The following is a 14,443-nucleotide window of genomic DNA, read 5'->3' as shown; positions in this document are numbered from 1 at the left end:
GAAAGAAGGGGGTATAAAGGAGGGGGAAAGGAGGAAAGAAGGGGGAATAAAGGGGGGGGAAAGGAGGAAAGAAGGGGGAATAAAGGGGGGGGAAAGGAGGAAAGAAGGGGGAATAAAGGAGGGGGAAAGAAGGGGGAATAAAGGGGGGGGGGGAAAGGAGAAAGAAGGAGGAATAAAGGGGAGAAGGGAAAAGAAGGGGGGGGGAAAGAAAAAAGGACAAAACCAAAAGGGACACACCACCCCCCCAGAAGCTCAAAATACCAACCTTGCTCCCCCACAACAAAGCCAATTACGTATCACAGTCATTAAGATTATTAATCAAGACACAGAGGCTCTCCATCAGGAGCTGGAAGGGCTGCTCCCAGCTCTGGCTCCCCGGTGGCGCTCAGGGGTGTGAAGTGTCTGTTCCCCAGCAGAATGACCCTGCACACTTGTGTCCATCACTAGCCAACGGTGATTTCTTTTGCAAAGTGCTCTTGCCTGCAATCAAGCTACCTTCCTGGTAGGAAAACCATCAAGTAGTTTAACACTTTGAACATCAAGACACACTGAGAAGAAGTTAAAATAAAATAAAATAAAATATAAAATAAAAAAAAAGGGGGGGGGAAGGGAAGAGAGGGGAGAGAGGAGTTGGCTGCTGAAATGAAAAGCAACTCATGCCAGTGGCTCTGCGAGCACCCAGCTCGTGTGGTGTTGGCTACAAGTCTTGTTCTTAAAACTCCATCTGTAGAAGAACCACAGGAGCTGAGAGACTAGAAGCTTGATGGGACATCACCTCGTGCACCCTGCCTGCCCTCTCTAAGGGAAGAGAATCATTAACGAGTTCAGTGGGACAGGAAAACTTGTCCAAAAAAGAAAAAGTATTTTCAACTTCAAAAAAGGAAAAAAAACCACCCCAAAAAAAAACCAAAAAAAGGCCAAGGCTGACACAAACCAACCCTCTGCAGACACTGAAGCAAACCGTGCTCAGAAACAGCAAGGAAGAGAGGGAACTCTACAATATCTGTACAGAAGCTGTGTAAGCTCTTACAAAAGGTGTCCCCACGAGTAACCGCGTCTCCTACTCGCCCCCTACTCCTGCTCCTGGCCTTGCGCTGCCTTCTCAAGGTAGTAGACGTTGACGAGGTGGCGGTTGAGGTGCTTGCTGTACTCGCCCTCCTGCGCGAAGCAGCGGTCGCAGAAGATGCAGACGTAGGTGTGGGCAGGGCCGGGGGCTGCCCGCGGGGCCTTGGGGCCCGGCTCCTCCCGCAGCGAGCGGGCGCCGTTGAGCCCCGAGTCGTCGCTGCCCTCCGACAGGTTGTCGCTGATGTCACTGCCTTCGTGGCTGTGGATGCCCTCGTCCTCCTCCACCTCCTGGGCTTCGCTCGCTGGAGGCGGGAAGGTCAGGGGGGTGGGGAGGCTCGGCGGGCACCCTTCGGAGGGGGTAGGGGCTGGGGTGGTATCTCCCGTTGGCTCTGGTAAGCGTGCTTTACTCAGGTCCATGGGGTCTGAGCTACTCACAGTTTCCACCGCGGCGGGTTCCTCCTGCTCCTTCTCGGGTGCTGGAGCTGGAGGCGCATCCACGGGCACGGCTGAGCTTCCCTCTGTGCAGGGAGACTCCTCACAGCACGTGTCCTGCTCCTGGTCTGCCTTCCCCTCCTCTCTTTCCCCACTGCCCTCAGCTGCTGCCAGAGGCATTCCTTGGTCCTTTACCTTGGCTTCTGTGTTCTCAGCTGGCTGGTGAACCTGCCCCAGGTCTTGTACCGAGCTCCCTTTGGGATCTGTGCTCTCCCCATCATCATCATCATCGTCATCATCATTGGACGCCGCTGCCTCAGCGGGATCCTGCTCGCTCCGCTCGCTGCCCTCCATATCGGGCTTCACACAGTCATCCTCCTCAGTGGCAGGACACTCATCTGGCATCTCCTCATCCTCAGCCTTCTCCTGATCGAGCTTCCCACTCTTCTTCCCATGTTTATTTCTCAGAGCTTTCTTTTTCCTGTTCTTCTTGAGGCAGGAATGTGGCTTTTTAGGCTCCTCCTCCGGCGCAGCGCTGCTCTTCTGAGCTTCCTGGCACTCTGTGGCTTTAGCTTCCACTTTCTTTTTCTTCTTAGTCCCTGCCACGGAGGTATCACTCTCAGGCTCTTGCTTTGAGGAAGCTCCTTCAGACTCCACCTTCCTTTTGTTCTTCTTTGGTTTTGGAGTCTTCTCATCCATTTTCTCAACTTTAATATCCATCTCCTTGTTTTCAGTGGCTGTTTTACGACTCCTGGTCGTCACCTGGCCCACAGAGACGTTGTTCACTGGCTTCTTTTCCTTTGCTACAGGGTCTTTTTTCTCCACTTTCACCACCTTCTCGTTTTTCTTGGCAGCTGAGTCCCCTTTCCCTTGCTCCTTCTCTGCTTTGTCAGCCACCCCCTCAGCAAAGTCGGTTTCGCTCTTTTTAGTCCGTAGCTTGACCTTGGAAACATCCATGGTGATGTCAGAGCAGTCTGGGTGCCTGGATTTGATGTGATACTGCAGGTTGCACTTCTTGGAGGCAGCGTAATCGCAGACAGGGCAGAGGAACTGCCTGGGGTTGACGTGGAGCTCCACGTGCTTCTTGAAGTTGCTGCGGTCGGCCGTCTTGTAGTCGCAGTGGGGGCAGGTCAGGGGCTTGGGGCCGTTGTGGACCTGCCGCGCGTGGCGGGTGACTTCGTGCTGGTTCGAGGCCACGTAGCTGCACTGGTCACATTTGAAAGGCTTCTCACCTAGGGAAGGGTGGGAGGGAAGGGGGGGTGATTATTGAGCACGGTGGAGAAGGGGATGATGGTGATTATTCAGGTGGGCTGAGGGGTGGAGAGGGTGGGGGAGGGGGAGTCACTTCCCACTAATAGGACACTCAAAAAGGAGATGAAACAACTAAATAAGGAGGTTTGCCCATGCGCCTTTAAAACCAAGCAAAGTCAACAGAAGGGATCCACGAGCCACAGACACGTTCACAAGACACTGAGAACACAACACAGAAAGAAAAGGAGCAGGAGAGAAGGGGGGAGGGCTGGGAGGAGGGGGATCCAAACCAAAACGAGCAGTCACGACGTCACACGTTCTGGGCTACGCATACATACCGGCAGAGAGAGCTCTACAGTACTATTAGCAAAGGGAATCCATACCCAACTGGTCCATTGAATGCATTGTAGAGAAACGGAAACGGGACATTTCATCAATAGCAGTTCCACAGAAACCAGTCAAACAAGCCCCTTCTACACAGGTTTAGGTACTTCACAGACTCACAGGGGTGGGAAGGACCCTCCAGAGCCCATGGGCTCCAAGCCCCTACCAAAGCAGGGTCCCTAGGACAGGTCAGGGCTGGAATCTCTCCAGACAAGGAGACTCCACACCCCCTGGGCAGCCTGTCCCAGGGCTCCCTCACCCTCACCAGGAAGAAGTTCTTCCCCACATTGGGGCAGAACTTCCTGGGCTCCAACTTGAGGCCATCGGCCCTTGTCCTGTCCCCACAGACCCTGAGAAGAGGCTGCCCATGTCCCCCTGGGTGCCACCCTTCAGCTATTGATCCCCACTGATCAGATCCCCTCTCAGGCTGCTTCTCTCCAGGCTGAACAGCCCCAGCTCACTCAGCCTTTCCTCGCAGGGGAGATGCTCCAGGCCCTTCATCCCCTTCGCAGCCTCCGCTGGACTCTCTCCAGGAGACCCCTGGCTGTTTTGTCCCAGGGAGCCCAGCACTGGACACAACACTCCAGGTGGGGCCTGGCCAGGGCAGAGCAGAGTGGGAGGATCCCCTCCTTTGACCTGCTGGCCACGCTCCTCCTGATGTCCCCCAGGATCCCATTTGCCTTCCTACCCACCAGGGCACACCGCTGGCTCATGGCCAACCTGTCACCCACCAGGACCCCCAGGTCCTTCTCTGCAGAGCTCCTCTCCAGCAGCTCAGCCCAGCCTGTACTGATACAAGCAGTTATTCCTTCCCAGGTGCAAGACTCTACACTTGCTTTTATCAAACCCCATCTGGTTTCTCCCTGCCCAGCTCTCCAGCCTGTCCAGGCCTCACTGAATGGCAGCGCAGTGTTCCTGCACAACAGCCACTCCTCCCAGCTTTGGATCATCAGGTACTTGCTGAAGGTGGACACTGAGAAGCCACTGGGAAAACCCAAAGCTCACATGGGGGACACACTGCCCAGGCAGATCTTGACTTTGGGTAACTCAGCTCCCTGTTCCAGTGGCTCAAAACACATGATGTGACTCTTGGCAAACAGGAAAAGCATTTCCAGAGCAACAACTCCAGCCCTGAGATGCTGTGAGAACATCAGTGAGTGTGCAAATCCACCTGAGGAATTTGGGATGCTCCTGCATGTCTCCAAACTGACCTAGGGAGCAGGCCAGCTCCTAAGGACACTGGAGATCCAGGCCAGTACAGCAGCCCTTCTCCCGCCCGCTGCCTGGACACTGCTCCGAGGGAATCGGCTTCCCTTCCCTTCCCTTCACTTCCCTTCCCTCCCCTCGGCTCCCCTTCCCTCCCCTCCCCTCCCCTCGGCTCCCCTTCCCTCCCCTCCCCTCCCCTCGGCTCCCCTTCCCTCCCCTCCCCTCGGCTCCCCTTCCCTCCCCTCCCCTCGGCTCCCCTTCCCTCCCCTCCCCTCGGCTCCCCTTTCCTCCCTTCCCTTGACTCCCCAATGATGCTTTCCACAGGTTCAAGCTGTGCCCTGCTCCCCCTCCTCCCAAGCACAGAGCTCTGTTGCCCTCACCTGAAGGAACAGCTCTGTGTTACACAGCGCGCAGACCAGAGCAGCCTCTCCTACACACGTGCCAACAAGCTGTTGTAAACACACCTCAGTGCTCAGAGGCAGCTGCAACAGGGTAACTCCAGGGTTGTGTGTGAAGAGCTTGTGCCCAGCACCTCTGCTAAAGCCTTCCTGCCCACGTGCCAGGGTCAGAGCTGTGCAGCTGGCTCTCCAGCACTGCCCCACCATCCCAAGAAAGCTCTGGCACTGGTTTGCCCTGGAAGGCCAGTCTGTGAACAGCAGGAGCCTGGGAACTGCCTGGGAGTTGCCCTAGAAAAGGTCCAGCTGGCTGGGCAATGCAGCAAGATGTGTGGTGGGAGCTATCAGTAAAGCACCCTGATAGCAGGAGGCTGTTAGCACAGCTCCTGCCCTGCCCCCAGACTGCCAAGTCCAGGGCCAGGGCAGATCCCACCCCTCAGACACTCTGGATTTCAGACTCCCCCGCACAGAGCAGGATGCCCATGGAACAGCTTCCAGGCTCAGTACTGACTAAAACACCTGCAGATTCAGTTGGCAGGATGTTCAGCCAGAAGCTTTTTGGGTTTTTCCCCTGGAAGCAGACACCTCAGTCACAAAACCCTCAGACCAAAGACTATTTGAATATGGTGCTTTAACAGGGCTGATTTAAATGGGCCAGTTTAAAGCTGTTCTTTTTAATGGGCACAAACCCCCTCCCTGTCCACAGCCTAAAAGTGCCTGCCTTCTGATCTCAATTAACAGTCTCATCTATTGAAACTCAATTAGCACTCAGGAGCCCTTTGCTACCCTCTGCTAGCACTAGGGGCTCACCCGGGTCTGGTCAAAGGGGTGTTAGCAAGCCTAAGTGCACAGGCTGAGATAGATGTGCCCCAGCTCCTTAAAGGGCCCCAAAGGCCACAGGTACCTGTGCTGCTCCTCACAAAAATGCCATCATTTCCTTCAAAAGAAATTTGCAGGAGAAAGAGAGCAGATGTTTCTACCAGCCCTGTTCACACCAGTGGTGGGAAGGGGCCAAAGGCTAAGTTAACGTTGTTAATTTGGCTTTTAGTGCCACAAGACACTTGTGAACACCCTCTGAGTTGGCTCTTTCCTCCTGGCTTTCTCCTTGCTGTAAGCATCTTCCTGTGGAAGCTAAGGGTTCCCTTCCCAAACCAGGGGTGAGATGGGATCGTGGCCATCACAGGGGATGCTCTCAGCCCCCCCAAAACATCCCCAGCTTCCTTGATTTGAGTTGTGGCTGCAAACACAAGACAAGAATCTGCTCCTACATCATCCCACTGCTATGAGACTACTAGAGGACTACCAGGGCAAGCCTGCAGATATACACCCTGGAGTAAAAGGGAAGGAAAAGGAGATACTCTCCCAGTGGGTGCTGGTTTTGTTAATGCCACTTAGCGTGTCCTCAGCAGGTAACAACAACTATCCCTGTTAAAACAGAGTGAAAGGGAGCATCTCACACTGACCCAGGCACCCTGCTGGAGTAGGGGGGTGCTGAGCTGGGTGACCTCCACACATCCCTCCCAAATTGAAGCCACCCCTCTCGCTGAGCCACGCTGCCACCCCTTACCAACCTGAGTGGGTGCGCATGTGCCTGGTGAGGTGGGTCTTCTGCGAGCTGGAGTAAGGACACATAGCACATTGATAGGGTCGTTCTCCTGCAAGGACAAACAGGGGGTTAGCCACCAAAACACAGCCCCTTCCCAAACTCCAGCAGGGAGCCCAGACACCATCACAGATCCCCAGCTGAGGGCACATTCCCTCTCAGCAAAGGGCCAGAGCGGCCAGTGCCTGGCCAGTGAAGCCTTATGAAGGAGGGCAGGGAAGGGGCAGAGCTGGAGGCACATGCTCATGCCCACCCCAGGCAAAAGGTGGTGAGGATGGCCATCTTTAGGGTGCCCAAAACCATCTTCCCTACAGTGTTTTCTCCCAGCACTCAGAGGATGCTCAGAAGACACACACAGAGGTGCCCTGCAAGGAGCTGGGTACGTTCCTGCTCCATGTTCACATCTTACCTGAAACCTCCTTGTTTCAATTTGGATGGGGATGGGGAGCAGCCCCCCTTTCAGCACAGACCTGCCTTTGCCAGAACACAAGCCCAGAGAGAAACTGGGTCTCTACTTCCAAAGCAAGTGGGATGGGTGAAACGGGCTGGGACCCCACTCAGCCCAACCAAAAGCTCAAGTGCAGCAGCAAATCACCGAGTCCCCAGGTTGGAAAAGCCCTTTAAGCCCATGGAGTCCAACTGTCCTGTGCTGACCCAGATCTCTCAGTACCTGATCCTAAGCACCTCACTGCAGCCTTCCCATCCCTGAAGGGAGCAGAGAAACAGGAGGGGAATCAGCTTGTTCAAGGGCAGAGACTGGCAGGACAAGGGGGATGGAGTGAAGCTGGAGGAGGGAAGGGTTAGAGGAGATCTTAGGGGGAAGCTCTTTGCAGAGAGAGTGGTGAGGGGCTGGAAGGGGCTGCCCAGAGAGGGGGTGGGTGCCCTGAGTCTGGGGGTGTTCAAGGCCAGGTTGGCTGGGCCCTGGGCAGCCTTGTGTAGCTCCAGGCCTGGAGGTTGGTGTCCCTGGCTGTGGCAGGGGGTTGGAGCTCTGTGCTCCTTGGGGTCCCTCCCAACCCAGACCAGTCTGGGATTCTATGATCCCTTTTTTAAACACAGCAAGGCTGGTTCTGAAGACTCCAGCCCCTCTGCCCACAGAGCTACTGCTTCTGGAGGGCTCATGGAATCTAACCTGGCATCCACTGAGTCTCCAGGAGGGACAGCTGGTACAAAGGACACCTGGAAAGCCTTTTCAAATGAAGCCAAGCCCCGAATAAAGGCAGGTTTAGAATTAACATGCATTAGGCAGGCCCAAATAAGTACCTGGGCTGTGTTCCCTGAACTGCCTCACAAGTCACAAACCCCCTTTTTTAGTGCTTTCAGCCCAAGAGAAGATGAGAAGGGAAAAGCAAGTTACTCAGCTGTAACATTTGTTCAAGTCAGGGTCAGAATGACACCACAGCATTTTGCTACATCAGTTGGAGCACAGAACCAGCTCCCTCCCCAAACCAGTGAGAGCTGGGCAGTCAGCACAGCTATTCCTTCACTGCCAGAGGCACTAGAGATCTTCATCTGCCAGGGGAGGCTCAGACCTTGGCCAACAGAGCAGCAGAAGTGGTCTTTGTGATGCAGACTAACCCCACATTTCTTCCTCCTATCAAATACCGTCATTCTCGATTAGATCAGCAGTTTGAAGGTAAATTCCCCCTAACAACCAGCCCACTCCTCCCCCCTTTTCCCAGGAAAACAAGGTGGGAGATTGGTGCAATGCACAGGTTGAGACAGGGACAAGGGAGGGGTGAGGCCTTTTGTTATGTGGAAAGGATTTGGGTTTTTAAGGATTCCTTACAAACCAAGTATGTGCCAAAGGTCCTGGAATATTCAGTCTTCTTTCCATTACCTGAGATTTCATGTTTTTAAAGTTACCTGGACTGGCAGGAGAGGGAAAAGGCTTCCTTCCAGGTATCTTCTGTAAGGCACAGCAACAAAGCATGCCACATTCCAAGCATGAAGAATGCCAACTGATTTAAAACCTGTTGCTGTCACTTGAGAAGCAAACTCCAGACTACACTTTAAGGGTTTATAAAAAGCTACTTCCCAAAGGAGTTTTATTGCCATTTGACATGCAAATGAGCCACCAAAACCAACCCAAACCCCAACAACCCTCTCGAGGAGACAAAGAATAAGCCCTGACCTAGCAAAAGCTTAAGCAGGCACTTAACTCCATGCAAACATGGAGTTTAAGATGACCTCTTCCTAAAGCTTTTCTTCTTCTGGCTGCTCCAAGCTCAAACAGCTTCAATCAAACTTCCAGCAAGACAGAAGGGTGCTCTCTGAAACCCAAAATAATTATGGAATCATCGAATCATAGAATGGCATGGGTTGGAAGGGACCCAAGGAACACAGAGCTCCAACCCCCTGCCACAGGCAGGGACACCAACCTCCAGGCCTGGAGCTACACAAGGTTGCCCAGGGCCCCAGCCAACCTGGCCTTGAACACCCCCAGACACGGGGCACCCACCCCCCTTCTGGGCAGCCCCTTCCAGCCCCTCACCACTCTCTCATAAAGCAAACAATAAAGGAGGCAGCCCAAAGCCAGGCTCTGAACACCAGGACTGCCTGAAGGAGAGCTCTTATTTTTATAGCCCCACAGAGGATTTTTAATTGAGCTTTCTAGAAATTGCTTCTAACAAGTAGAGCTGGAGAGAAAAAAAAAAAACCCTGAGAACAATGCTGCGCTGTCTTGCACGTAGCACAGCTCCAGGATCAGCACTGTGGATCCCTCATGGCATAAATCAAGTCATGACTTGGCCTGACATGAATCATGAGCACGAACGGGCGCAGGTAGATCTGTGCCAGACACAAAGGGTCCGTCCTGCCCCATGAGGTGAGGAAGGGACAGCCCTGACCGTGTCCAGCCACCCCATCCTGACCAGCCAGGCTCCTCCAGGCCCAGCTTTCCCTGCTGACACACTCATGAGCATCTGCAGGGGGCTGAAACCAGCCCTCTGCCTTGTTTTTGTCAGCAACAAGGTGCCACACAAGCCCCATGGCCAGCTGCAAGGTATCTTCCAGCGCAGGAAGGGTTCATGGCCACCCACTTTCAGAGAATCACAAACTCACAGGGGTGGGAAGGGCCCTCCATAGCCCATGGGGTCCAACCCCCTGCCAAAGCAGGGTCCCTAGGACAGGTCAGGGCTGGAATCTCTCCAGACAAGGAGACTCCACATCCCCTGGGCAGCCTGGCCCAGGGCTCCCTCACCCTCACCGGGAAGAAGTTCTTCCCCACATTGGGGCGGAACTTCCTGGGCTCCAACTTGAGGCCATCGGCCCTTGTCCTGTCCCCACAGACCCTGAGAAGAGGCTGCCCATGTCCCCCTGTGTGCCACCCTTCAGCTATTGATCCCCATTGATCAGATCCCCTCTCAGGCTGCTTCTCTCCAGGCTGAACAGCCCCAGCTCACTCAGCCTTTCCTCGCAGGGCAGATGCTCCAGGCCCTTCATCCCCTTCGCAGCCTCCGCTGGACTCTCTCCAGGAGACCCCTGGCTGTTTTGTCCCAGGGAGCTCAGGACTTTGTACAATATTCCAGGTGGATACAATATCCCACAAGGATGGGAGCAGAGGACTTCTGCTCACTGTCCTGCGGTCCCCAGCCAGGCAGGTCTCTCACCCTGAGAGGCATAGGCACGAAACCCCCAGCCCCACTCCTGGCACTTCTAACATCCTTAGGAAGTCGATTGGGTTCACTAGGCAGCAGAAAACTGCTTAGGGCTGGAGCAGCTCCCCTACGGAGAGAGGCTGAGGGAGCTGGGCTGGTTCAGCCTGGAGAAGAGAAGGCTGTGGGGGGACCTCATTGCAGCCTTCCTATCCCTGAAGGGAGCAGAGGAACAGGAGGGGAATCAGCTTGTTCAAGGGCAGAGACTGGCAGGACAAGGGGGATGGAGTGAAGCTGGAGGAGGGAAGGGTTAGAGGAGATCTTAGGGGGAAGTTCTGTGCAGAGAGAGTGGTGAGGGGCTGGAAGGGGCTGCCCAGAGAGGGGGTGGGTGCCCCGTGTCTGGGGGTGTTGAAGGCCAGGTTGGCTGGGGCCCTGGGCAGCCTTGTGTAGCTCCAGGCCTGGAGGTTGGTGTCCCTGCCTGTGGCAGGGGGTTGGAGCTCTGTGCTCCTTGGGGTCCCTTCCAACCCAGACCAGTCTGGGATTCTATGAAAACCAACCTGGGGAAGAGGAAAGGGCTATTTTACTACTGGTTTTAGTGAGCTGAAGCAACCAGGCCAGGGATAAAGGGAGAACTGACACTGTGTTTCTCCAGCTGCACGTTTGACCCTGGGAACCTGGCTGTGTACAGCCGGTGCTCCACAAGACCCAGCCAAAGCCAGTTATTTGCAGACCAGCCTTCTTCCCACACAGAAAGGCAGGTGAAGAATGCCAAAACAGAGACAACAGCATCATTCCAGAGTTACTTAACCCATCCACAATCAGGAATCAGAAGGAATAAACAATCCCAACTCTCCTCATAATATTCTGAACCCCAGTAAAATAGGAAGAAAACAAAGTCTGTATGTATCCCTCACCCTTATTTTTCCCCCAACAAACGTTTTTCTCACTATAAACCAGAGGTTTGGTACATTCAGGTATATTCAGGCAGTTTCTGTTAAATTCAGTACCATTAACACAGTCTGGTGGCTGTAAGGTGCCTCTCTGTGTGTTTTCTATGATTTGAGGAGGTGAGGGGATTTGTCTGGGTTTTTTTGTGGTTCTGCTGGTGTTTTTTTTTAAACCAATTGATTACTCATTAATACCAGCAGAGACTTTTTGCCTGGTGTGTAAATCTACCTGCCAGTGTCACATACTCATGCTTCTAATACCCTTCCAGTACATCTTCATGCTTCTAATGCCCTTCCTTCAGCTTCAAGCTCTTCCTCCCCACCAAAAATCAGTGTTACTGGGAACAGGGCACATTCCTAAGGAAGCCCACTGACATTTGAAGGATTTTTATCAAGTGAGAGCTGGCTGGAAGCTCTCACACGTTTTTTTTAGGAACAACTACCAGGGTGGACCAGAAGAAACTCTGAAATCACACTCAGAATCCCTCATTTCAGCTAAATTAAAGTAATTAAAAGACGTGGCAAAGTGAAGAGCCAGGAACCCCGATTGCCCTGCTGCTTCTGAAGGAGGAAAGAGGAACCAGAGAGTGTCCTGCACAGTCTGACACGCTTGGGGTTGGCTTATTTCATACAGCTTGCTGGTGAATTGGTCAAAGGCAGAGCTGGCAGAGCTAGCAGAGCGCTTCCTCAGCATTCTTTCACCCTCTGCTCCTGTAAAACCCAACAAGGGCTTTCAGAGATCAGAGGGGGAACCTCATGTCATGTACAAACAGAAGTGGGGATGAATTTAAAGTTGAGGTGATGGGCACAGCACAGGCTCACATTTGGCCCCATGTCCCTGGGTGACTTATTTCTGTTTACTCTCAGAGTTCTCTCATTTTTACCTGGCAGCTTTCCTGTTACACACACAAAAAGAAAGCAAATAGGAGGATAAACCTCACCATCTCCCCCAAAATAATCTGATTACTTGTTTTGGGGGTGAAGAGAAACTAGACAGGACTGATTTTTAAACTGAAGGTATCCACTAAACAACATCCCACAGAGAAGAAAATGCCTTAACAGACCAGAAGTTCCAGCAGACCCTCCCAACGCTGTCAGAGCAGATGCCAAAGTGCACAGATGCTCGAGCCCCAGCCCAGCCCTCCCTGACAGCTGCAGACAGCTGAGCTGAAGCCCCTGATGTGGAGCATTCAGGGCAACCAGGCTGGGGAAGGGGCTGGAGGGCAAATCCTCTGAGGAGCAGCTGAGGGAGCTGGGGGAATTGAGCCTGGAGAAGAGGAGGCTGAGGGGAGACCTTCTCCCCACCTCCACTGCCCTGCCAGGAGGGTGCAGAGAGGTGGGCGATGGTCTCTTCAGCCAGGGGACAGGAGATGGGACGAGGGGGAATGGGCTCAAGCTGCCCCAGGGCAGGGTCAGCTCAGCTGGGAGGGAAAAGTTCTTCCCTGGCAGAGTTGTGGGGCTGTGGCACAGGCTGCCCAGGGAGGGGGCTGAGTCCCCAGCCCTGGGTGTGTTTAACAGCCGGGGAGATGAGGTACTGAGAGATCTGGGTCAGCACAGGACAGGGACGGTTGGACTCCATGGGCTTAAAGGGCTTTTCCAACCTGGTGGGTCTGGGATTCTGTCACCACTGTGGCAAAACACAACGTGCAAAGGAGAAGCTCCCCAGTGCTCTGCAGCCCTCCAGCAAAGGGGAGCCGAGTCACATCCACCTTCACTGGGAGACAGTGAGCAAGCCAGCCCGCTCTTCAGAAAGCCACGACAAGGTGGGAATAAAAGCTGCTGAGAAGCTTGCAAGGTCTCTGAGCTGCCCTCCTGCTGTCCACCAAAGCGGTCAGGAGGCAAAGCAGTGGGTAACAGAAGGTGGCTGCAAGGTCCCCTTGCTGGGTTTTTTTAGGCTGGAAAGGAACCTCAAGTTTGGACACAGGATTGCCCATGTGTAAGGCTCTTCCTAAGCCCCAACTCATGGGACAGCAGCAGCACTGAAGGTCATCTGATCCCACCGGGTATAAACCAGACTAGAAAGGGGCCTCACTCACGCTTTTCCTCCAGGTTACAAACAGGGAAAGACAGGGAATCAGGCCAAAGACTCTCTCGAGGGCTTCCTACAAGCCCACAGATGTTTGTGCCTACCCCTGGCTACTACAGTGAGCACACCTTCCAAAAAACATGAGCCCCCTGTCTGTTGAGAGGAACACAACTCTTGCTCTGGCTTTGCAGGTGCGGGAGGGCTCCTCCATGTGCGGGCTGGGGCTCTTTCTTTGCTGCAACCACCTGAGTTTCAGGCTGAAGATGCCATTTTCAAACCTACCAATGTGGCTGAGGCAGCTTTCATCAGTCATAGAATCCCAGACTGGTCTGGGTGGGAAGGGACCCCAAGGAGCACAGAGCTCCAACCCCCTGCCACAGGCAGGGACACCAACCTCCAGGCCTGGAGCTACACAAGGCTGCCCAGGGCCCCAGCCAACCTGGCCTTGGACACCCCCAGGGACTGGGGTGTCATCAACTGATGCCTCAAATCAAAACTCAATAGCCCTAGTGACTATATAGCAGGTACTCCTAATTGAATCAACCACTTCCCACTACTCCTACCACACTTAAACCAAGAGAGATGAAAGACTTACCCGTGTGAGTGCGGATGTGTTGGATGTAGTTGTTCTTCCTGTCCGAGAAGTAGGAGCACTGGGAGCAGGTGTACACTTTCCTGGGGAAATGGTTCCTCAGGTGTTTCTTCCAGTGGTACTCGCTGACGGTGGTGTAGGTGCAGATGGTGCACTTGTAGACTCTCTCGTTCTCCCCAGCTTTGTTGTGGTGCTTCAGATGAGCCAGGTAGTGATCGTATCTGTTAGTGTTATAGCCACAGCGATCGCAGCGGATCGGGCCCTTAGAGAAATCCACCTCTTCAGCAGTGCAGGACTCGGACTCCTTCACCTGGGCCTGCTTCTCAGCGTTTTCTTCCACAAAGAACTTCTTAGCACTGTGAACCCTGATGTGATGCACGAACTCCTCTTCGGACTCTGCCTCGTACTGGCAAGGCTTGCAACGAAACGGTTTGCTCTTCAAGCTCTTGCACTTGTCCTCTGTGCTTTCTGGAGTGGATGGTGCTTCTAACGAGGCGTCTTTGTCCGCATTGGGAGTCTTAGGAGGGGGGCCAGCAGCTGCGCGTTGGGTTTCCACACTGGGAACTTCAAGAGAGCCTAATTCCACGTTTTCAGGTGCCTCATGGTCACTCTCTGCAGCCTGAGTGTCTTCTATACCCTCCCCATCGCTGTCTGAGAAGTTGCTGTCCCCCACGGTTGTCAGTTCTGCCATCTGCCTCTCTTCCCCCACCAGGTAGTCGCAACAGTTGCCATTGACTTCTCCCGTCAAGGCCACGTTCGCCAACATGATGAGCTGAGGAGCCGCCAGCTCGGCTTTGGAAAGGTCGTGTAAGTCATACATGTCGTTGGACAGGGCCATGCCGATGTTGGCAGTGCCGGGGAAGAGGCTGCTCCCACCAGACTGTCCCAGCACTTGTGTTGCCATGGCTGTGGTTCTGCTGGGAGAGGAAAGGAAGAAGACCTGTAAGCA

General features: G+C 54.0%; 1 protein-coding gene across 1 annotated transcript; it reads right to left on the bottom strand.

The window, feature by feature from the left end:
* Nucleotides 1-1,071: 1,071 nt before the first annotated feature.
* Nucleotides 1,072-14,398, bottom strand: REST (RE1 silencing transcription factor; the record flags this gene model as incomplete). Its single annotated transcript, XM_084267028.1, has 4 exons — nt 1,072-1,547; nt 1,653-2,729; nt 6,305-6,388; nt 13,498-14,398. 4 exons carry the CDS (start codon nt 14,396-14,398, stop codon nt 1,072-1,074), a joined length of 2,538 nt encoding a protein of 845 aa, XP_084123154.1.
* Nucleotides 14,399-14,443: the final 45 nt, after the last annotated feature.

Source organism: Gallinula chloropus (assembly GCF_964237585.1).
Source record: "Gallinula chloropus genome assembly, chromosome: 7".
Taxonomy (NCBI): Eukaryota; Metazoa; Chordata; class Aves; order Gruiformes; family Rallidae; genus Gallinula; species Gallinula chloropus.
Note: the sequence above shows the minus strand (reverse complement) of the source record. Positions and strands in the feature narration are given on the sequence as shown.